This window comes from Phocoena sinus, chromosome 2 (assembly GCF_008692025.1).
Source record: "Phocoena sinus isolate mPhoSin1 chromosome 2, mPhoSin1.pri, whole genome shotgun sequence".
Lineage (NCBI taxonomy): Eukaryota > Metazoa > Chordata > Mammalia > Artiodactyla > Phocoenidae > Phocoena > Phocoena sinus.
Genome location: NC_045764.1, coordinates 58,600,221 through 58,625,001, shown reverse-complemented (window position 1 = coordinate 58,625,001; position 24,781 = coordinate 58,600,221). Strand labels below are relative to the sequence as shown.

Genomic DNA, 24,781 nt, shown 5'->3' with positions numbered 1-24,781 from the left:
CGGAAACCCCACGGCGGCGGGCGGGGCTGCGCCCGGTATTGGGGGTGGGGCTGGAGCAGCCGGGGCTCCGCACGCCGCGCCCTGGTCCCGCTCCGAGTGGGCGGGCAGCGCCTGGAGCCTGGTCAGGCGAGTCTGTCTCCGCCAGTGTCCCGCCGGCTCCCGACCGTCCGGCTCTGCTCGGTCTGCCCTCCGCCCCACGCCGCTCGCCCGGTCAGCGCGGAACCTCTGGCCAGAGGGCAGACCAGCCATGGGCGCCCAGCCGCGCGGAGTCCGCGTCGCGAAGCTCTTGCCTCCCTGGGCGCCGCCGCGGCTGCTGCTATTTCTGCTGCTGCTGCTGCTGCCAGGTACGCGCGCGGGGCGAGGGGGACTGGAGGGACGGGCGCCCAGCCCGAGCGGGGTCCGAAGGGCATGCGGCCTGGAGCGCAGCGCGAGGAGGTGGGGAGAAGGGCGCCGTGCCTGGGGACCTGAAACTCGCGTGGACTGGCTCCGGCCCGGCGGCGAGTTAGGTGGGGGGTGCGTGTTTTCCCCTCGGCGGGCCCCTCCTTGAGAATGATTTGTGCGCTCCCTGGAGGCGCGGGGAGGGCCCGCGCTGGGGCTCTTCCTTCCACAGCCCAGCGTTACAGATTCGAGTCTCGGCCCTGCCCATTGTCCTGCTTGGCGCACTGGGTGCTGAACTGACGCGCCCAGGCCGCGGGTTCCACTGTCTGCATCCCGCCCACCTCCTCGTTTTACGAATAGCTGGGGAAGCTGAGGCCAGAGAGGGCTCAAGATTTGCTCAAGGCCACCTGGGGCAGAGGGGAGTCGTTAAGGGGCTCCAGCCTCTCCTCGTTGTCCTCGCCTCTCCGCACTCCTCCGCACCTCCCGCCTTCGCCTTCTGCCCGGTCTCTAAGAGGAGCCTGTTAGGGAGAAGCCGGCCCTGATAGAAAGGCTTTTGAGTGTCCTTGGAGGGGTGGTAGATACCAGGGGACGAGGGATTTGGCAGGGCTGCAGGCGGTCCCTGCAGCTGGGAGGGTAAGTGTGTGTTGGGAGACCACGTTGTGACCATGCACTCAGAGCGCTGTTCCTGCCCCTCCGGTGCTGAGGCCCCCACTACTCAGAGCGCTGAACACTCCCCACAGAGCTCCTGAATGTGGCCGCTTCTTTATTTGTGGCGGGGGGGGGGGGGGGGTGTTTAGGGGACAGTCAAAATCCCTGGAGAAGTTGGGTTGGACTTAAAGGATTCCCCTCATCCCCTCCCAAGATTTTTCCCAGATCTGTGCGAAGCAGCAGGCAGCTAACTCAAGATGCCTGGAGTGTGGCTTATAAACAAAGAGGGTCCCCAAGGGTTTCAGAGAGGGAAGGGTCTCTGATCAGGATGTGAAGACAACATCAGCAGGAACCGTGGGTCGCACTCTGAGAGCATGGGAGCCACGTGGGCACCCGCTTCTAAGATGTTTGGTGGCCAAACCCCTACAGGGTCCTGGGTGGGAAGAAGGAAAGCCCCAGTCCTAGGCTGTAGTCTCCCTCGGGCCCTGGGGTACTCCTGCCCTGGGAGTGGACTGGTCGTCTCTCCATTGTGGCTGTATGCAGGCAGATTGCATTTGGATCACTGCTGCCGTGCAGTAACAAAGATGGTGAGGACGGTTCGTGAGCTCTCACTTCACTCATAACAACCCTAAGAGGTGGATACATTTATAATCTTTCACAGGTGAAGGAAATGAGGTTTAGAGAGGTTAAGCCACTTGCCTAAGCTCACACAGCTCACAAGGATTCTGTCAGGATTTGCACCAGATCTATCCAAATTCGGAGCCCAGGCTTGTAATCATTATGCTTCTCAACGAATGTGTGTGACCTGATGGAATCGCTTCTCTCTTGGGCCTCAGTTTCCTAGTCTTTAACTTCAAGGAGTAGGACTAGTCTGAAAGTCTGGAGTTCCAGAGAGTACCCTCAGCAGATGGAGAGGAAGCTGTAGGTGGATGGTGTCCCTGGTGAGGGGAAAAGTGACTTCCCCGGGATCTGACAGGGCTACTTCCCTCAGTGGCCAGAGCCTCCGACGCCGAGCATCGTCTGTTTGAGCGGCTGTTCGAAGATTATAACGAGATCATCCGGCCAGTGGCCAATGTGTCTGACCCAGTCATCATCCAGTTTGAAGTGTCCATGTCTCAGCTGGTGAAGGTGGTGAGTGCCAGAGCCACAAGCTGTGGCCGTGGGGTATGGAGCTTCTGGAATAGCCTTTCCCAGAACCAGCCTTGTTTTTGTAATTCACCATCTACTTTAATCTCTCTTTCTAGGATGAAGTAAACCAGATCATGGAGACCAACCTGTGGCTCAAGCAAGTAAGTGACCAGACCCTGGGCACTGCTGCCCCCTGGTGGTGACTGCTTTATTTGCTGTCTGTGAACCAAGGGCCAAAACGCCTACTTCACTCCTGTGGACCCAGGTTGAGGTCCACTGACTGGCTGGTCTGTCTCTACCTGGGCTTGGGGTCATATGCACTGCTCTACACCCCTGTGGAAAGACTGCAGGGCCCAGCCCCTCAAGTCACAGATGATAGACTGCGTCCTGGAAAGAGAGACCTCCATGCTCAGACAAAATGGGGCTGACCCGGGCCTGGAGCCCTGGCCCCGACTCTAGGGTGGCGCCTGAGGCACCTCTTCCCCTTCCTCTTGCTAAAAACTCATCCTTAAGTCAGAATCATATGCCGTTGTTGATGGGAGGGTGGGAGCTGGGGTTCTGGATTTTCCTGTTCAGATTGGGACCAAAGAAATGGGCTTCCACATGTTCTCCCCAGGGAGGCTTTGTGCAGACAGGGACAGATAACTCACTGGCCTAAGGGTGATCCTTCCACCAGCTCAGCCAACTGGACACTCAGCTCATGCAGCCTTCCTTCCTAGGAGGCTGGCAAGCCAGATGGGCACGGTGCCCACGCACCGCCCTATGGTACACATTCCCTCCAGCCACAGCTTCACCTCTCTCCCCTCAGGTGCTCAGGACTCACATCTCCCAGCCTCTACACCCGAACACTTCCTGGGCCCTGGTGGGATCATGGTTCCTTCCCCAGACCCTTCAGAGGCCAACCCTGCTCAACCCGGAGGTGGAAGAGGGTTCTGTGTGTCATTAGCGCCGTTACTGAAGCCTGATGGCATTTCAGGGATGTAAACAGCAGGAGCTCAAGGCAGGGACCTGGACGTGGCACTGGAAATGACTGGAGAAAACCCTAGTGGTCCTGATTGATTGATGGGGGCTGGGCTTGCCCCACTCATGGGGGCAGCTAGGAGGCGGCCTGCACACTCAGCCCAGTGCTGTCTCCCCACTAGCACCCACATGAGGAATGGGCCAGTGTGGTCTGCACTGCAGAGGTGGCTCCGACGTGCAGCCGAGGTGGGGAGGTCACCAAGATGAGTGGTGTCAAAAGAAGTAAAACCATGCTTGTCCTTCCACTGCCCCCCTCTCCCTCCTTGCCTTCTCCCCCCAGATCTGGAATGACTACAAGCTGAAGTGGAACCCCTCCGACTACAATGGAGCGGAGTTCATGCGTGTCCCTGCACAGAAGATCTGGAAGCCAGATATTGTGCTGTATAACAAGTAAGGTGCTGGGTGGCCCCCACCGCTCAGGGCTGTCAGCCTGGACCTGGATCCTTGGCCTGCTGTGCTTTATAGCCTGGTCTTCCTGGGACCTTTTCCAAGAGAGCTCCATTCATTTGGTTCATTCCGCAGGTATTTATTGACCTACTATGTGCCAGGTCCTAGAGATACTGTGGCACAAGATAGATACCCTCCCCCTTGCCTCTAGGAGTTTATCAGACACACCAGGGAAGACAGGAATGAGTTACAGTATCCAAATATGCAATTACAGACTGGAGGAAGGGCAAGGAAGGAAACACATGGGGGTGGGCTTCTGTCACCAAGGCAGGACCTGACCATCCCTATAAGTCAGGCTGTAGCCACGCCCCATGGTTAGACCACAGGAAAGCTTCATTCTTTTTTTTTAATGGATGACCACAACAAAAGCAACAATGATTGCAACTACCAAACACAAAACACACTCATACTGTCATAATGTTGACATTCAGTCCAGTAATCCTCCACTGTAACAGCTCCTTTACTTTGCAGTGAAAATTGATTTGTATACTTTTTGCCTCTGAGTCCTTGTGGGATTTTTTTTTTTAATTCAAACAGAAAGTCACAAAAATTGTAATCATCCTCATCAGTTCACTCAGTCCCATGTAATTAATTTTTTTTATCTTGATCTTTTGTTAGCACTTTTATGAGTTCATCAGTTTTCCATTAGAGTTCTGAAAATGCTTATTCGTTCAGTTCAGCACTATAGTCACTTACCAGAAACCTGTACTTGTCAGAGTCTGTTCCATTAATTCCTTGAAGATGAAACCCTTTTATAGCAACATTTTGCGAAAGCATCAGAGTACACCCAGAACCCTCTGTAAAGTACAAAAGACTTAAATATTACCACGGTTAAAGATACGATGAAAGTTCATAATAATGCAGTTGACAAGGAAATTTAGTTATTTCTGAGATATACATTTTAAAGTAATAACTAGAATTATGACTTCTAACATTATACCAGAAAATATAAGATTTTTAGAAATTTCATGTAATGTTTGAATCATTTATATTAACATATTTCCATACAAATAACCCAAAGAAAGTTTAGTATTAGTTGTTGTTTTTTTTTGTTTTTTTGTACTGCAGGTTATTAGTCATCAATTTTATACACATCAGTGTATACATGTCAATCCCAACCACCCAATTCAGCACACCACCATCCCCACCCCACTGTGGTTTTACCCCCTTGGTGTCCATATGTTCATTCTCTACATCTGTGTCTCAACTTCTGCCCTGCAAGCCGGGTTCATCTGTACCATTTTTCTAGGTTCCACATACATGCGTTAATATACTATATTTGCTTTTCTCTTTCTGACTTACTTCACTCTGTATGACAGTCTCTAGATCCATCCACGTCTCAACAAATGACTCAATTTCGTTCCTTTTTATGGCTGAGTAATATTCCATTGTATATATGTACCACATCTTCTTTATCCATTTGTCTGTCAATGGGCATTTAGGCTGCTTCCATGACCTGGCTATTGTAAATAGTGCTGCAATGAACATTGGGGTGCATGTGTATTTTTGAATTATGGTTTTCTCTCGGTATATGCCCAGTAGTGGGATTGCTAGATCATATGGTAATTCCATTTTTAGTTTTTTAAGGAACCTCCATACTGTTCTCCATAGTGGCTATATCAAATTACATTCCCACCAACAGTGCAAGAGGGTTCCCTTTTCTCCACACCCTCTCCAGCATTTGTTGTTTGCAGATTTTTTTTTTTTTTTTTGCTGTATGTGGGCCTCTCACTGTTGGGGCCTCTCCCTTTGTGGAGCACAGGCTCTGGACGCACAGGCTCAGCGGCCATGGCTCACGGGCCCAGCCGCTCCGCAGCATGTGGGATCTTCCCGGACCGGGGCACGAACCCGTGTCCCCTGCATCGGCAGGTGGACCCTCAACCACTGCGCCACCAGGGAAGCCCTGTTGTTTGCAGATTTTTGATGATGCCCATTCTAACTGTAGTTTTGATTTGCATTTCTCTAACAATTAGTGATGTTGAGCAGCTTTTCATGTGCTTCTTGGCCATCTGTATGTCTTCTTTGGAGAAATGTCTGTTTAGGTCTTCTGCCCATTTTTGGATTGGGTTGTTTGTTTCTTTAATATTGAGCTGCATGAGCTGTTTATGTATTTTGAAGATTAATCCTTTGTCTGTTGATTCGTTTGTGAATATTTTCTCCCATTCTGAGGGTTGTCTTTTCGTCTTGTTTATTGTTTCCTTTGCTGTGCAACAGCTTTGAAATTTCATTAGGTCCCATTTGTTTATTTTTGTTTTTATTTCCACTCTAGGAGGTGGATCAAAAAAGATCTTGCTGTCATTTATGTCAAACAGTGTACTTCCTATGTTTTCCTCTAATAGTTTCATAGTGTCCGGTCTTACATTTAGGTCTCGAATCCATTTTGAATTTATTTTTGTATATGGTGTTAGGGAGTGTTCTAATTTCATTCTTTTACATGTAGCTGTCCAGTTTTCCCAGCACCACGTATTGAAGAGACTGTATTTTCTCCACTGTATATCTTTGCCTCGTTGTCATAGATTAGTTGACCATAGGCACGTGGGTTTATCTCTGGGCTTTCTATCTTGTTCCATTGATCTATGTTTCTGTTTTTGTGCCAGTACCATATTGTCTTGATTACTGTAGCTTTGTAGTATAGTCTGAAGTCAGGGAGACTGATTCCTCCAGCTCCGTTTTTCCCCTCAAGACTCCTTTGGCTATTCGGGATCTTTTGTGTCTCCGTACAAATATTAAGATGATTTGTTCTAGTTCCATAAAAAATGCCATTGGTAATTTGATAGGGATTGCACTGAATCTGTAGATTGCTTTGGGTAGTATACTCATTTTCACATTATTGTTTCTTCCAATCCAAGAACATGGTATATCTCTCCATCTGTTGGTATCATCTTTAATTTTTTTCATCAGTGTCTTATAGTTTTCTGCATACAGGTCTTTTGTTTCCCTAGGTAGGTTTATTCCTAGGTATTTTATTCTTTTTGTTGCAATGCTAAACAGGAGTGTTTCCATAATTTCTCTTTCAGATTTTTCATCATTAGTGTATAGGAATGCAAGAGATTTCTGTGCATTAATTTTGTATCCCACAACTTTACCAAATTCATTGATTAGCTCTAGTAGTTTTCTTGTGGCATTTTTAGGATTCTCTATGTATAGTATCATGTCATCTGCAAACAGTGACGGTTTTACTTCTTCTCCAATTTGTATTCCTTTTATTTCTTTTCCTTCTCTGATTGCCATGGCTAGGACTTCCAAAATTATGTTGAATAATAGCGGTGAGAGTGGACATCCTTGTCTTGTTCCTGATCTTAGAGGTGCCATGGCTAGGACTTCCAAAATTATGTTGAATAATAGCGGTGAGAGTGGACATCCTTGTCTTGTTCTTGATCTTAGAGGAAATACTTTCAGTTTTTCACCATTGAGAATGATGTTTGCTATGGGTTTGCCGTATATGGCCTTTATTATGTTGAGGTAGGTACCCTCTATGCCCACTTTCTGGAGAGTTTTTATCATAAATGGGTGTTGAATTTTGTCAAAAGCTTTTTCTGCATCTATTGAGATGATTATATGGTTTTTATTCTTCAATTTGTTAATGTGGTGTATCACATTGATTGATTTGCGTATACTGAAGAATCCTTGCATCTCTGGGATAAATCCCACTTGATCATAGTGTATGATCCTTTTAATGTGTCGTTGAATTCTGTTTGCCAGTATTTTGTTGAGGATTTTTGCATCTGTGTTCATCAGTGATACTGGTCTGTAATTTTTTTCTTTGGTAGTATCTTTGTTTGGTTTTGGTATCAGGGTGATGGTGGCCTCAGAGAATGAGTTTGGGAGTGTTCCTTCCTCTGCAATGTTTTGGAAGAGTTTGAGAAGGATGGATGTTAGCTCTTCTCTAAATGTTTGGTAGAATTCACCTGTGAAGCCATCTGGTCCTGGACTTTTCTTTGTTGGAAGATTTTTAATCACAGTTTCAATTTCATTACTTGTGATTGGTCTGTTCATATCTTCTGTTTCTTCGTGGTTCAGTCTTGGAAGGTTATACCTTTCTAAGAATTTGTCCATTTCTTCCTGGTTGTCCATTTTATTGGCATAGAGTTGCTTGTAGTAGTCTCTTAGGATGCTTTGTATGTCTGCCATGTCTGTTGTAACTTTTTTTATTTTTAATTTTATTGATTTGAGTCCTCTCCTTCTTTTTCTTGTTGAGTCTGGCTAATGGTTTATCAATTTTGTTTATCTTCTCAAAGAACCAGCTTTTAGTTTTATTGACCTTTGCTGTTGTTTTCTTTGTTTCTATTTCATTTATTTCTGCTCTGATCTTTATGATTTCTTTCCTTCTGCTAATTTGGGTTTTGTTTGTTTTTCTTTCTCTAGTTCCTTTAGGTGTAAGGTTAGATTGTTTACTTGAGTTTTTTGTTTCTTGAGGTAGGCTTGTATAGCTATAAACTTCCCTCTTAGAACTGCTTTTCCTGCATCTCATAGATTTTGGATCATTGTGTTTTCATTGTCATTTGTCTCTAGGTGTTTGTTGATTTCCTCTTTGATTTCTTCAGTGATCTCTTGGTTATTTAGTAACATATTGTCTAGCCTCCAAGTGTTTGTCTTTTTTACGTTTTTTTCCCTGTAATTAATTTCTAATCTCATAGCATTGTGGTCAGAAAAGATGCTTGATATGAGTTCACTTTTCTTAAATTTACTGAGGCTTGATTTGTGACCCAAGATGTGATCTATCCTGGAGAATGTTCTGTGTGCACTTGAGAAGAAAGTGTAATCTGCTGTTTTTGGATGGAATGTCCTATAAATATCAATTAAATCTATCTGGTCTATTGTGTCATTTAAAGCTTCTGTTTCCTTATTTATTTTCATTTTTGGATGATCTGTCCATTGGTGTAAGTGAGGTATTAAAGTCCCCCACTATTATTGTTTTACTGTCGATTTCCTCTTTTATAGCTGTTAGCAGTTGCCTTATGTATTGAGGTGCTCCTATGTTGGGTGCATATATCTTTATAATTGTTATATCTTCTTCTTGGAGTGATCCCTTGATCATTATGTAGTGTCCTTCCTTGTCTCTTGTAACATTCTTTATTTTAAAGTCTATTTTATCTGATATGAGTATAGCTACTCCAGCTTTCTTTTGATTTCCATTTGCATGGAATATCTTTCACCGTCCCCTCACTTTCAGTCTGTACGTGTCCCTAGATCTGAAGTGGGTCTCTTGTAGACAGCATATATATGGGTCTTGTTTTTGTATCCATTCAGCAAGCCTGTGTCTTTTGGTTGGAGCATTTAATCCATTCACATTTAAGGTAATTATCGATATGTATGTTCTTATTACAATTTTCTTAATTTTGGGGGTTTGTTTTTGTAGGTCCTTTTCTTCTCTTGTGTTTCCCACTTAGAGAAGTTCCTTTAGCATATGTTGTAAAGCTGGTTTGGTGGTGCTGAATTTTCTTGGCTTTTGTTTGTCTGTAAAGGTTTTGATTTCTCCATCGAATCTGAATGAGATCCTTGCCAGGTAGAGTAATCTTGGTTGTAGGTTCTTCCCTTTCATCACTTTAAGTATATCATGCCATTCTCTTCTGGCTTGTAGAGTTTCTGCTGAGAAATCAGCTGTTAACCTTATGGGAGTTCCCTTGCATGTTATTTGTCATTTTTCCCTTGCTGCTTTTAATAATTTTTCTTTGTCTTTAATTTTTGACAATTTGATTACTATGTGTCTCAGTGTGTTTCTCCTTGGGTTTATCCTGTATGGGACTCACTGTGCTTCCTGGATTTGGGTGGCTATTTCCTTTCCCATGTTAGGGAAGTTTTCGACTATAATCTCTTCAAATATTTTCTCTGGTCCTTTTTCTCTCTCTTCTCCTTCTGGGACCCCTATAGTGTGAATGTTGGTGCATTTAATGTTGTCCCAGAGTTCTCTTAGGCTGTCTTCATTTCTTTTCATTCTTTTTTCTTCATTCTGTTCCGCAGCAGTGAATTCCACCATTCTGTCTCCCAGTTCACTTATCTGTTCTTCTTCCTCAGTTATTCTGCTATTGATTCCTTCTAGTGTAGTTTTCATTTCAGTTATTGTATTGTTCATCTCTGTTTGATCTCTAATTCTTCTAGGTCTTTGTTAAACATTTCTTGCATCTTCTCGATCTTTGCCTCCATTCTTTTTCCGAGGTCCTGGATCATCTTCACTATCATTATTCTGAATTCTTTTTCTGGAAGGTTGCCTATCTCCACTTCATTTAGTTGTTTTTCTTGGTTTTTGTCTTGTTCCTTCATCTGGTACATAACCCTCTGCCTTTTCATCTTGTCTGTCTTTCTGTGAATGTGGTTTTTGTTCCACAGGCTGCAGGATTGTAATTCTTCTTGCTTCCAAGAGGCTTGATGGGAGCGACTGGTGCTGGGTAGAACTGACTGTTGCTCTGTTGGGCAGAGCTCAGTTAAACTGAATCCTCTTGACTGTTGATGGGTGGGGCTGGGTTCCCTCCCTGTTGGTTGTTTGGCCTGAGGCAACCTAACACTGGAGCCTACCTGGGCTTTTGGTGGGCCTAATGACAGACTCTGGGAGGGCTCACGCCAAGGAGTACTTCCCAGAACTGCTGTCAGTGTCCTTGTCCCCACGGTGAGCCACAGCGCCCCCCTCTCCAACACTAGCAGGTTGGTCTGGTTCAGTCTCCCCTGGGGTCATTGCTCCTTACCCTGCGTCCTGATGTGCACACTACTTTGTGTGTGCCCTCCAAGAGTGGAGTCTCTGTTTCCCCTAGTCCTGGCAAAGTCCTGCAGTCAATTCCCACTAGGCTTCAAGGTCTGATTCTCTAGGAATTCCTCCTCCTGTTGCCGGACCCCCAGGTTCGGAAGCCTGACATGGGGCTCAGAACCTTCACTCCAGTGGGTGGACTTCTGCAGTCTAAGTGTTCTCCAATCTGTGAGTCACCCACCCAGCAGTTATGGGATTTGATTTTACTGTGATTGCGCCCCTCCTACTGTCTCATTGTGCCTGCTCCTTTGTCTTTGGATGTGGGGTATCTTTTTTGGTGAGTTCCAGTGTCTTCCTGTTGATGACTGTCCAGCAGCTAGTTGTGATTCTGGTGTTCTTGCAAGAGGGGGTGAGAGCCCGTGCTTCTACTCCAGCATCTCGGTTCCTCTCCAAGCTTCATTCTTTTACTCACCCAACGAGTGCTCCCTGCCCCTGCCTCACACTGCACACGTGCATCTGCCCACCACCCACAGGAAGCTGCGCCTTTTTCTCCCTTTCAAAGGTTCTTCCTCTGCCTGTCTGAATCTGCCCATTGTGGCACCTACAAAACCTGCCTCTTTCTTAAGCCCATACAGACCTGACACCTTCCACATTTAACCTCTGTTATTAGACAAACATAATTTTAATTGATATTTTACAGTATGTACTAGTTTGTTCTCCAGGTATTGACAGACTTCAATTTTGTAACTGTGCTTTATCTCTGGAGTTCTAATGTCTTAAAAAACCACTGAGCATTTTTCAACAAAACACTTGTATAGAATTAGTCTAATCAGATTTTAAAGCATTCTGTGTTTAGGTTTGTATGCCATATTAGTACGAATCAATATGTTTTACTGTTCGTATTGGGACTAGAGAAGCTACATTTTTGGTTGAATCCCACTTTCTATTCATGGGTTAAAAGAGAAGTGTTCTTTACTCCAAAGATGGTCCGTGTTTTTATTTTCTTTTATTTTTTTAACATCTTTATTGGAGTATAATTGCTTTACAATGGTGTGTTAGTTTCTGCTTTATAACAAAGTGAATCAGCTGTACATATACATATATCCCCATATCTCTTCCCTCTTGCGTCTCCCTCCCTCCCACCCTCCCTATGCCACCCCTCTAGGTGGTCACAAAGCACTGAGCTGATCTCCCTGTGCTGTGTGGCTGCTTCCCACTAGCTATCGATTTTATATTTGGTAGTGTATATATGTCCATGCCACTCTCTCATTTTGTCCCAGCTTACCCTTCCCCCTCCCCATGTCCTCAAGTCCATTCTCTAGTAGGTCTGCGTCTTTATTCCTGTCCTGCCCCTAGGTTCTTCATAACCTTTTTTTTTAGATTCCATATATATGTATTTGTTTTTCTCTTTCTGACTTACTTCAGTCTGTATGACAGATTCTAGGTCCATCCACCTCACTACATATAACTCAATTTCATTTCTTTTCATGGCTGAGTAATTCCATTGTATATATGTGCCACATCTTCTTTATCCATTCATCTGTCGCTGGACACTTAGGTTGCTTCCATGTCCTGGCTATTGTAAATAGAGCTGAACATGAACACTGTGGTATGTGAGTCTTTTTGAATTATGGTTTAAGCTACAGTAATCAAGACAGTATGGTACTGGCACAAAAACAGAGATACAGATCAATGGAACAGGATAGGAAGCCCAGAGATAAACCCACACACATATGGTCACCTTATCTTTGATAAAGGAGGCAAGAATATACAGTGGAGAAAAGACAGCCTCTTCAACAAGTGGTGCTGGGAAAACTGGACAGCTACATGTAAAAGAATGAAATTAGAACACTTCCTAACACCATTCATAAAAATAAACTCAAAATGGATTAAAGACCTAAATGGAAGGCCAGAAACTATAAAACTCTTAGAGGTCCGTGTTTTGTTTACTGCTTTTCCAAGAAAAGACAGCATTCATAAATGTGTTTCTTTCATGCAACTTGTAAATTGGTCCTTAAAGAACTGGGACAGGAGATAAATTTACTGGTTCGTAGAAATCTCCTGGTCTAAAGGCTCTTAAGGAGCTGAGCAGGGTGGTAAGAATTTTTGCTAAGCTAGAATTAAGAAAGTGGGCACAGATCTTAATCTTATGATTTGAATTTCATAGCTGTTTTCTTGCTGGCAATCTTGGGTGAACAACTGGGGTACTTTAGGGATGTGTGCTTTTAACAATACTGAGAGACATAGTGAAAAGCTTCCATCGGATATGGAGAGGAGCAAATATCATAAGGAATTTCCTTGGAATCTGAAGCTGAAAATAAGATTTAGAGACTGTCCTTCAATTCCTCTCTCCTAACTAAAACTTCAGTTTCTCTGAACCTCTGGTGAGAGTTTCTTTTCATTTCAACACACTAGAAATACTTTTTACCTTCTTATGCCAGTTTCTCCTGCCATGTTTTTGTTCTTTGAAGTTCGTTCTCTAGTAGAATCCTCAGAAAGTGTTCGTGGACACAATGTACCCTAAGTTCTTACAAGTTCATAACTCATTGTAGCCTTTTTAGGTAATACTTTTAGGTCATTTGCTGATATAAAATCCTTCACTCATATTTTCCTTCCATGAAAATCTTAAAAATGCTGACTCATGTTCTGGTATGAAGTGTTGCTGTCAAAAACGATTGCCAGTCTAATTTTCTTTTTCTCTTGTAAAATCTGGTGACTTTGGGGAGAGTAAAGGGACTCTATTAATATGTGTGCCAGGACCACAGATGTAAACCAGGACCGTCCTGGATGAATTGGGATGCATAGGTCAGCTTGTTTACAAGGGCGTTGTTCTTTTTCTTGGGTAACCCAAAGATATTTTACCCTTTATCTTTAAAATCTAGTTGTTTTACTCTGTACCATATACATAATAAGCCTTCTTTTATTCCAGTAAATGTTTTGTGAATTAGAGTTTTTCAGATCTGTTCTATTACCTTCTCTCTCCAGGAACTCCATTTTCACATATATTTGAACTGCTTTACCTATATTCTTTCCATATTATTTTCTCTCACATTCTTTTTCTTTGTCTCTTTTTGATTTAAAAGAATTTTCTTTCTCCTTTCTGTTTTTTATTTTCATCACAATACTTTCCATGGTGTCTGCTTGTTGTTACATTTTAGTTTTTATTTCTAAAATGATTTTAAAAATTTCTTTCTTCCCATTCTTTCCTAAGTTCTGTCAGTTCTTTATTCATCCTCCTATTGCTTACCCAAATTCTTAACTTTTCTATTTCTAATTTATGCTGCTCTTTCAAAGTTTCTAAAGATCGTTCTTTCTATTAGCTTAATTTGTAATGTCAGTTATCAGTTGCGTCTGCTCTGACGTTATATTTTTGCGGTGTGCACTTGTCTGCTTGTATGTTATTGTCATTCAATTACTTTTCATATTTTTCTTACAATATGTTAATATGAGGTTCAGTCTAATCCTTTTCTGTTGCTCTTATTTAAATAGATGGCCTTTGTTGTACTTTTAGGACAGGTTCCCAGAGGGGATGGGAGTGGGTAAGGGTGGGTCTCTTGTGTTACCTGCTTGGGAGTTCCCTCCTCAGGTGGTTCCCTTGAAGCATTTAAATACTCCGTGTAGCCACTTCCACAGTCTGAGAGCTGCCACTTCTAGACACCTGCTTCTCTACTTTCTCAACCATCTTCTTTTTCTTACTCAGTTTCCCACGCTGTTCAATTCGAAGCCTACCCTATGCAGCTTTTTTCTGGGTGGGTCTCTGCCCTCCTGGAAGGCAGTTGGGGTGGGAGGTGTTTCTGAGATCGAGCCCAGCCCAGCCTCCTCTGCAGGCCCTGGTGGCTCCCCATCGTTTTGTCCTCTCCTACAAACTGGAACCTGTGGTGCCCTCTCTGTTTCACCGTTCCCCTTGCTGAAGATGCAGTGCAGAGCGGTGTCCTCTTTTTTGAGGGGCAGATACCTCTTGGTGATTTCTGTCTGGGGCTCTCGGGACAGGAGAACTTCCCTTCCTCTTCCCTCAGCCACCTCCACAGCAGCTAACCCCACCCGAATCCCACACAGGTCCCGCTGGTGGTGGTGGTTCAACCCCTCTCTCTCACACCTGAGGTTCTTGGAGTTCCACGTAACCTAACTTTGTTGACCATGTGGGCAGCGGGATTTTTCTTTTGCTATCTTGTTGCCCTGTTTTTCTGAGGAAATTTGGAAAGGTTAAAGAAACGGATGCCATCGTGATCTTTCTCATACCACTCACCACCCTCGCCCCACTTCAGCTCTTACTCTTTCCTTCTATTAAAGTGATACCTCAACTAATCATTTGCACCCACCCTGCCTTTTCTTTTTTTAATCAGCTCACATGGTTCAGCAACACACTGGCTGAGTGAGACCTTTCCCCCTCTGCTGACCCTTGCTGCCAGCCATCTCTTGGGCAGCCAGAGGGGTGAGAGCTTCATTTATCTTTTTGGTCATCCGTTCAGTCAGCTAGTACTTACCGAGCGCCCTCTCTGTGGCTGTGGCTCTGCCAGACCCTGGTACCCAGCGAGGTCTTCATCTTCGGTCTCCTGGTGGCAGAGCTAGGCCGCTGACGCTGTCAGCAAGCAGGCCTCCTGGTCTGGACAGACACAGCTGTGGGGGTCTGTAGGCAGCCGCCACAGTGACCAGGATCCCTGGAAAATAGCAGACATGTGCACCAGCAACCAAGGTAAGCTGATCTCCAGTGTTTGGCCTTTTGGACACACAGACTTGAGGACTCAAGTTCCGACTGGTCAAGGCCCTGCCACAGACTCTCTGTGGGACCCTGAGCAAGCCAGTCCTGCTCTCTGACCTTCAGTTTCCTCGTCGGTAAAATGAGGGGATCAGACTAAAGCAGGGATCATTAAGCTTTCCTGTGCAGGGCCAGGTAGTTAAGTATTTTAGGCTTTGTGGGCCTTAGAGTCTCTGTCGCAGCTACTCAGTCCTGCCCTTGTAGCTTAAAAGTAGCTGCAGACAATAGACCACAAATGGGTATGGCTGTGTGCTCCAATAAAAATTTATGTACAGAAATAGGGGGCAGGCCAGTGGACCATACTTTGCCCTGGACTAGTCCCTGGGCTCTGAAGGTCCATTTTGTTGATCCAGATGCCCTAAGGAAAGTTGTTCTGGAGGCCTCTGCCTTCCCAGGGGTCCTCTCAGCCCTCTGTGTCATGTAGGCCAGCCTCCCAGGACTCCTTGGTGCCCAACATGGTCAAGTCCACTTGGGGCTGTATGGGTCCCCACCCCCTCCCCACTTCTCATACCCCTCCTTTCCTCCTGGAGCTGGGAATCATCTTCTTGTGGGGAATTGAGGGCCCAGTAGGATAAAGTGGGGCTAAGAACATATAAACACAGCAGGGCACCTTTGGGACAACCCAGCCGGCTGGAGTGAAGGCGGGTAGTGGATTTGACATCAAGTCTTCACGTGTAACGACTATCCTGCTCGACAGACGCACGTGACGGTGGGAGGGCCAGAGACCAGCAAGGAGACACACCCCGGACACACCCCCTCCTGTCTTCACACAGTGCTATCCAGTAACAACCAGACAGGATATCCCTAAATGTATAGGTTTGTCTTTTTTTTTTTTTTTTTCCAGCTCTTCAGGCAAATGGGTATAGTGGTTGCTCCCTTTAGAAAGACATACATGCCTTCAAATGCAGAACTCTAAGAAATCAACAGGGCTGACCCACGGAAATGTGAAGAGCTTTCACTGGGCAAGGCCATTGTCATGAGGACCGGCTGGCTTCATGCTCAGATGTGAGACTGGACAGGGTGTTGAGCTGGTCATCAGCAAATCTTCCACTGCACAAACCAGCTGATAAATGCTAACAAGCCAATTCCAGGAATAATGTATGTGTGCATAGAAAGGGCGCACATAGCCAAACAGAAGGGAGAAGGAACATGGGGAAGGATAGGGACACAGAAGGCAAAGGAACCTGTCATGCTGGGTTTGAAAGACAAGGAATCACGAAACATGATTATTCATTCTAAAACAGTGCAGGGAGGAATGGGGAGTTTGGTAAACGGTAGAACCAGGGTCCAGAGATAGGGCCTGGTGATAGACCCATCTAACAGGCTCCATTTAATGGCATTGGGCTCCCACGGTGGTCTCTGCAGCCCCTTCCAGGTCCACGGTCTGGTTTGACATCCGTGTGTGTACACACATTGGGCTCCCAGTGCAGACAGAATGAGGAGGCGTTACCAGGGCCAAACCATAGGGACAGCGAGTGGCAAATATCCCCAGAGGTCACCTAAACACCTGCCTCTGATGACCACTTTCATTCAAAATCTCTGGCATTTGGGAGTGTCTCCATAAATATCAAGCTGGGAGTTGTATGGTGTGGAATGAACCCATGACGTGCCCCAGCGCAGGGGGTGATGAGTGTGTCAGATCGTTGGGGGTTGGGGGGTCCTGGGGCTCAGTATCCCCATTGGTAAATGGGATGGTGAACTGCGAGACCTTTTACAGCACTTTGAGCTCTCATATTCTGCAGTTTTACAAATCGTTACTTGCCGTTTACCTGCTGGCGGCGTGAGGAGCTGGGCTAGCTGACCACATGGTAATGACCTATGTGCCGCACACCTCCTCTTTGTCTCCGCAGTGCTGTTGGGGATTTCCAGGTGGACGACAAGACCAAAGCTTTACTCAAGTACACGGGGGAAGTGACTTGGATCCCCCCAGCCATCTTTAAGAGCTCGTGCAAAATCGATGTGACCTACTTCCCATTCGATTACCAGAACTGCACCATGAAGTTTGGTTCCTGGTCCTACGACAAGGCAAAAATCGACCTGGTCCTGATCGGCTCCTCCATGAACCTCAGGGACTACTGGGAGAGTGGTGAGTGGGCCATCATCAAAGCCCCAGGCTACAAACATGACATCAAGTACAACTGCTGCGAGGAGGTCTACACGGACATCACGTACTCGCTGTACATCCGGCGCCTGCCCCTGTTCTACACCATCAACCTCATCATCCCCTGCCTGCTCATCTCCTTCCTGACTGTGCTTGTCTTCTACCTGCCCTCCGACTGCGGCGAGAAGGTGACCCTCTGCATCTCGGTCCTCCTCTCCTTGACTGTGTTTCTGCTGGTGATCACTGAGACCATCCCGTCCACCTCTCTGGTGATTCCCCTGATCGGCGAGTACCTCCTGTTCACCATGATTTTTGTAACCTTGTCCATCGTCATCACCGTCTTCGTGCTCAACGTGCACTACAGGACCCCCACCACACACACGATGCCCATGTGGGTGAAGACCATATTCTTGAACTTTCTTCCCAGGGTCATGTTCATGACCAGGCCGGCAAGCAGTGAGGGTAACACTCAGAGGCCAAGACCCTTGAATAGCGCTGAGCTCTCAAACCTGAATTGCTTCAGCCACATAGAGTCCAAGAGCTGCAAAGAAGGCTACCCCTGCCAGGACGAGCTATGTAGCCACTGCCACCACCGCAGGGTGAAAATCCTGAATTTCAGTGCCAATCTCACGAGAAGCTCCAGTTCTGAATCTGTCAATGCCGTGCTGTCCCTCTCTGCTCTGTCACCAGAAATCAAAGAAGCTATCCAAAGTGTCAAGTATATTGCTGAAAATATGAAAGCACAGAATGAAGCCAAAGAGGTAAGGATATGTCTGTTATTACATTGGTCATTCATTCATTCAACAAACACTTTATTGGTTTCTTGTGGGCAAGGCTTAGGGTGGCGTTAAGGAATTAGACTGGCATCAGTGGCTTGTGTTCAGGCCAGCTCCTCATTTACCAGTTATTTATCCTTGGATACACCGCCTCACCTCTGTGAGTCTGTCTTTTCATCTGTAAAATGGGATGATAAAGGTTGTGAGCATTTAGCTGCTGGGCTGCCAGCAGTTTGGGCCATTGGAACACCTGATGCTGAGTGAGTGGATTAGGAGGTAGGCTGGAAGAGGGCATGAGGCCAGATGATCTCCAATTAGTATTGATCAGCTGAGCTGACATTTTAAACTTTACTCGTGTCTCCCTACTCCCCTTTAAGAGTAATTTACATAAAGTACACACCTTTTAAGTCTACATCTCAGTGAATTTTTACATTATGTGTACACCCACGTAACCATGATCTAGGTAAAGGTATAGAACATTTCCAGTGCCCCAGACAGTTCCCTTGTGCCCCTCCCCAGTCAGTAACCCCCTCCCTCCCTCCTCAGTAACCACTGATCCCGACGTCTTTTTTTTTTTTTTTTTTGCGGTATGCGGGCCTCTCACTGCTGTGGCCTCTCCCATTGCGGAGCACAGGCTCCGGACGCGCAGGCCCAGCGGCCATGGCTCACGGGCCCAGCCACTCCGCGGCATGCGGGATCCTCCCGGACCGGGGCACGAACCGGTATCCCCTGCATCGGCAGGCGGACTCTCAACCACTGCGCCACCAGGGAAGCCCCCCGACGTCTTTTATGTTAATTAATTTTACCTATTCTTGAACTTCATATAAGTGGAATCGCATAGCATAAACTTTCATATCAGACTTCTTTCATTCAGCAAAGTGTACAAAGATGTCTGAGGTTTATCCTTTTGGTTTGTTATTGGTGTGTAAGATTCTACAGTATGACAACACCGCCTTCTGTTTATTCATTCTACAGTTGTTGGACATTTGGTTATTTCCAGTTTGGGGCGATATGAATAAAGCTGCTATAAATTTATACATATCTTTTGGTGAATATACACACTCGTTTCTCCTGGCTACATTCCTAGGGGTGGAATTGCTGGATCACCGGAGAGGTGTATTTTTCACTTTAGTGGACACTGTCAGGTTTCCAAAGGGTTTGAGCCGATTGACATGCCCCCTGGCAATGTTTGAGAGTTCCAGCTGCTGCCCATCCTCGCCAAACGGGGGTGAAGTGGCCTTTCTTGTCCCTGTGGACTAATGATTAGGGCTCTTTTTCATATGCTTATTGGCCATTTGGATATCTTCTTTTGTGAACTATCTATTCACACTCTTGCCCATCTTTTTTTAATTGGGTGAACTTGTATTTCCTTCAAAAATCTTATGCTAGAACTAGTGATAGGTATTAGTAATGGGGAAGCTTTACACTTATGTGTTTGGCTGTTCCCACACTGTTTACCCCCAGGGTTACCAGAATCACGTTCAATAATTTTTTAAGAAGCTCTGCTTTAAAATTAACTGGTTCTGTTTTAAGTTGATTATGAGCAAAGAGCTAATTACCAGATAATTTCAGCTTGTGGTGCACTGTAGGTAATTAATGTTGGTAGGAAATGTCTGGAGCCTCTTTTATTCAGCTGTGAACGGCGTATTAAAGTAGATGAGACAGCAGGGAGGTAGCAACAGTGGCCCCGTGTCCTCACCCCACCCATCTGAGCAACTCTGAGCCCACTTGTGACTGTAACAATGCAAAACCTCCCACTGATACCAGAAATTTAGCCAAAAAGTCAGGCCCTCCTTTAAATTCAGTTGAAGCAGTTGGTTGTTTGTGTTTTTTTTTCAAGTCTTCATTGAATTTATTACAACATTGCTTCTGTTTTATGTTTTGGTTTTTTGGCCCAATGGCACATGGGATCTTAGCTCCGGGAAGTCACAGCTGAAATGCCAGGAAGGTAAATTAGTGAAATAGCCTGAATGTGGCCAGCGAGAGGCACATGGTTCATCTCAAGGGGCAGCCACTGCTCACTTCTGGTCGTGAATGTGGTCCCATTGTTTTTCCAGAGAAAACAGAAATCTGGACCACCGTCCAGTGGATTGCAACCTGTTTATGAAAGGGTGGCAAATGTTAGAATAAAGATGCCTACTCAGTGCTCTGAGGAGGGTCGGGCTGTCTGAAGGATGCCTTCTTTCTCTCTTACTGTGTGACGGACATGCTGCTGTAAACAACACAGAGTTTTCTAGAGGTATTTTAATTTCCTAATTCCCTGGCTCCAACTTGGTTGGTTTTAACTGTCCTGGGCTCCTAGGCACTTGGAATGAACAGGCTTGGTTCTCCCAGAGCCATCTCCTGAGGGTGCTGAGAGCCTGTGAATGACTGTCCCTGGACACGCCACATCCCAAAGGGACAGGAGTGTCATCGTGTCACCTGCCTTGGCTGTTCTCTTTTCAAGTTGTGTTGGTCACCCCTACTTGCTCACACTTGTGAGGTGTTTAATACTCTAAATTCAGAGTTAGGGCTAGGATTGGGTTACAAGTTAGAAAACTAGTTAGGGAGCTTGTGGTCTCATGTTAATACTCTCCGTTTTACGGTTTTGACAGCTGATCGTTCGAAGTTGGTTCCACTGTATGAGTTGTTCTTGAGGTCTTGGAGGTGTGCATAGATCAGAGCCATGATCTTTTGAGCTAATAACCCTGATACAATTTGTTTTGTTTGGTTCAGATACAGGTACAGAGATATATCTATATATCTATATGTATGTATATCTGTTAGTTCATTCATTCCAACTAGAGTCGGACTTCTGATCAATGATTTATTTACATGTGTTGTAATTACTGTTTTCTAGGGTTAAATTTTTGCCATCTTATATCACGTTTTCCATTTACTTTTTTTTTTTTTTGCCTCAGTTCTTGCTGTTTACTAGAAAGTTTGAATATTTTTTGCTGGTTGAAAGTCATGTGCTTTATTTTTATTCTTCTACTAGCCCTTCCTAACTGATTTAAACCCATGCTCAAGTTCCATTTTCCATATCAATCGGTCTCTGACATTTTTAAGTATCTGTGTTTTGTCCCCCACCCCACTGTCCTTCCCCTCTGATCTTCCTCACTGCTTTGGTTACCTGGGTGTTACTAGAGCTTTCGTTTTGGTTTTTCATGAATATATGTTTTGGTTTTTGACCTTCCTTTTTTTTTTTTTTAGTCTATAGTCACCCCTCACATCTACCTTATGGTGTCCTCCTGGATTTATTTCTTTGTGTTGGCATGCCTTCTCAAGAGTGTTCATGGGTAAACCTTTTGGGGCCTGTAAGCTTAAAAAGGTCTTGTGGGGCTTCCCTGGTGGCGCAGTGGTTAAGAATCTGCCTGACAATGCAGGGGACATGGGTTCGAGCCCTCATCCAGGAAGATCCCACATGTTGCAAAGCAACTAAGCCCATATGCCACAACTACTGAGCCTGCACTCTAGAGCCCACGAACCACAACTACTGAGCCCACGCGCCTAGAGCCCATGCTCCACAACAAGAGAAGCCACCGCAATGAGAAGCCCATGCACCATGACGAAGAGTAGACCCTACTCACCGCAACAAGGGAAAACCCACACACAGCAACGAAGATCCAACACAGACAAAAATAAATAAAATTTTTTTAAAAACTGTATTGTGCCCTCACTTTTTTTTTTTTTTTTTGCGGTATGCAGGCCTCTCACTGTTGTGGCCTCTCCCGTTGCGGAGCACAGGCTCCAGACGCACAGGCTCGGAGGCCATGGCTCACGGGCCCAGCTGCTCTGCGGCATGTGGGATCCTCCCGGACCGGGGCACGAACCCGTGTCCCCTGCATCGGCAGGCGGACTCTCAACCACTGCGCCACCAGGGAAGCCCATGTGCCCTCACTTTTAAGTGTGAGTTTAGCTGGCTACGAAATTCTAGGGTTGAAGTTCTTTTCCTTAAATACTTAAATAACACTCCATGGCCTTTTTGCCTCAGTGTCGTTTCTGAAAAAGTTTTAAGTTAATCTGAATGTTGTTCCTTTGCAAGCAATCTGTTCTATCTGGGAGCTATTAGAATTTTCTGTTTGTAGAGAAATCGAATGACACCAAACACAACGTGTTGGTGTGGGTCTCTCTTAGTCTGTTTGGCATTCCTGTGAGCCATTTAATTCCAAGGTTTTCCATCTCACTTTAACTCTGGGGAAGTCAATGTTATTTCTGTAAAGATCTCCTGTTCACCCTTCTCTTCTCTTTCCCTGAACTGTTGCTGTTGCTGTACAGATGGGATACCTCTGCTCCCAGCTTCTCCATCTCCTAGCTTTTCTTTTACATCGCTGCCCGAGGTGAGGTCATTACTCTCCTCCCTGTTTCTTTCTGGGGCTGTATTTACCCTTGCCAGTCACCCCAGCTCTTGAGTTCGTTATTGCGACTTGTCTGTTTTTCACACTTGTATTTCCACTTGATTCTTCTATAACACTGCTTGTTCCTAACTTTGTGTTTCCAATATTCTCTCCTATCCAGTGACTATCTGGATAGTCTCAAAAGACTGTCTTGTTTAGTTTAAATCCTTAACCTATCTGTTCCATGAATTTTCTTTCAAATACCTAAGTTTGTGTATGGGGGGCCTGTAAACTCACCTTTTCTGGGGGTGTCAGCCATCCTTACTGAACTGTGTTTGAGGGGCCCAAACCCAGGCTTCCCAAGGCAGAGGACCCACATGGCCACAAACTGGGCTAGACGCCCCTTCAGGGGCATTTCCTCCCCTCCAGTTGACCTTGTCCGTGAGGATCTCCTCCACGTCCCTTTCACTCAACTGCAGTTGTTCATCTTTGATGTGGGGAGCGAGGAGGGAAGCCTCAGGCCCCACCAATCAGTGGGCATCTTCTCTGCTCCGCTCTCCCCCTCAGCCAGGCCCTACTTTGCTGACAAGTGGCCCTGCCTGCATCTCTGGGCTAGGAGTGGCAGGCTGGAAAGAGGCACAGGGTTGGGGGAGAGAAGAGCACAAGCAAAGCCTTCCCCAGTCCTTCCCTCCACCGAGACCCTTCTCTTCCAACCGTGTGCTCACACTCAGCAGGCCACACCTGCCCAGGTTTCTGACAGTCTTTAAGGCACAGTCTTGTCTTGTTTCTGGGACATCTCCAGGGTTGGGCTGGGAAACAGAGCCAAGGGCTTGGGCTAGTTCACCATTCTGCCTGACACTCATCTACCTGCCCATCCATCATTAGTGCCAAAGTTTCCAGAGAATGACCAGTGTCATTGTGCCTTAAAGACTCAGAGTTAGACATAAAATTACGTTTCACCCAGCTCTATGTGCAGCACTGTTTGTATTCAACAGTGTAAAACCCAAGTTGTATTCAACTTGTGTAAAACCCAAGTCCCCTCTTTCTTCACCAGGCTAAAACCATGTGAAGTGCTCTCAGAGGGAGATTTATACTTGGTTAATGGCCATTTTAAAAATCAGCAGTAATATCAGTAGGTATTATTCATTAAGGACCCTGTGCTTCTTATCCCCGATTTACCAAGGAGGAAATTGAGGCTGAGAGAGGTCACATAATTTACCCAGATTCTCGTGCCTAGAAAGGAGCAGAGCTGGGATTATAACAAGTCTTGGTTTTCCCACCCCACTGCCTCCTAGGCCCTAGGAGGTTTAGCCAGTAGGGGGTTGGCAAGAATCACAGGGTCTATTGTATATTGGAATCTTTTACGCCCAAAGTCTTAGGAATTCAAATAAGTAACCGGTGGCAAATAGGGCATTATAGCTCTAATCCACTGACTTCTCAATGTCATCGGAGGGACACATTCACTCACGCTCATAATGGTGAAATAAAATCCTTGTCTCCCAGCCCCATTTCAGTGCACTTAATTAAATTACTAAACCACATGCTGCCTCTTTATTATGTGATTATTTCTTCAAAATCAGTTGATTCATGGGTTCTCTTTTTCTCAGTCCAATTATGGTTTCCCTTCTGAGTTGTCTAGTATAATTAATGTGCAGTTCTCCTTCCTATTTCAAGCCTAAATTGAAGCTGTCTTATATACAATTAGTCTTGCTCTTTCTTCCATCTTTTACTTTATGGTCAGCATTTATTTCCGATTCTGAACCTGTTCTGTAACTGTACGGAATTCCATGATACTTTGGCCTTCTAATTGAAGATGATATTTGGATAGTTGGGCATTGTGGAGAGAGGGTGGTGGGAGAGGAAGAGTGATGATGGGCTTACCCTGATGTGCTTATTTCATTTTTGAAACAGACGTTACAAGGAAATTAGTATCTAAAACTGGATAAGAGCTAGTACTTTGAATTATGTTGGATTGTATTAGCTATTCTAACAAAGGCCCAGAATCCTCCTGCAGGGGTGTAAATCAAGTTAACTAACTTTATAAATTGGAATTCAATTTGGGGGGAAAAAAAGGGTTACGTAGATGTTAAGAAATTTCTGATTTAAAACAGATTTAATATGACAGATATTTTATTCCTGTTTCTCTAGTGCATAAAGAGAAACTTGAGAATGGTAGATTTCCTCAGACTACATCAATTAGAATAAAAAGGTTTCTTGCATATTGGCAAGCAGAATGGCTTCTTCTACTGAAACACATTTATTAGATATTCAATATTGAAAATGTGTTCACCTTGCCTTTTCCTTCCTGCTTTATTTTTTCCTCTTTCATGATTTTTGTTTTTGTCTTTCAGGTTCAAGACGATTGGAAGTATGTTGCCATGGTGATTGATCGTATATTTCTGTGGGTTTTCATTCTGGTGTGCATTTTAGGGACAGCAGGATTGTTTCTGCAACCTTTGATGGCCAGGGATGATGCGTAAGCACTAAGCTGTGCGTTACTTGTGAGGTTACTTATGTGTATTGGGGCAGAGG

General features: G+C 45.3%; 1 protein-coding gene across 1 annotated transcript; it reads left to right on the top strand.

Moving 5' to 3' along the window:
- Positions 1 to 247: 247 nt before the first annotated feature.
- On the top strand, positions 248 to 24,781 carry CHRNA3 (cholinergic receptor nicotinic alpha 3 subunit). The gene is made up of 6 exons (XM_032624580.1): positions 248 to 344; positions 2,018 to 2,157; positions 2,271 to 2,315; positions 3,455 to 3,564; positions 16,907 to 17,918; positions 24,601 to 24,781. The coding sequence occupies exons 1-6, from the start codon at positions 248 to 250 to the stop codon at positions 24,727 to 24,729; spliced, it is 1,533 nt and encodes a 510-aa protein (XP_032480471.1). The 3' UTR covers positions 24,730 to 24,781.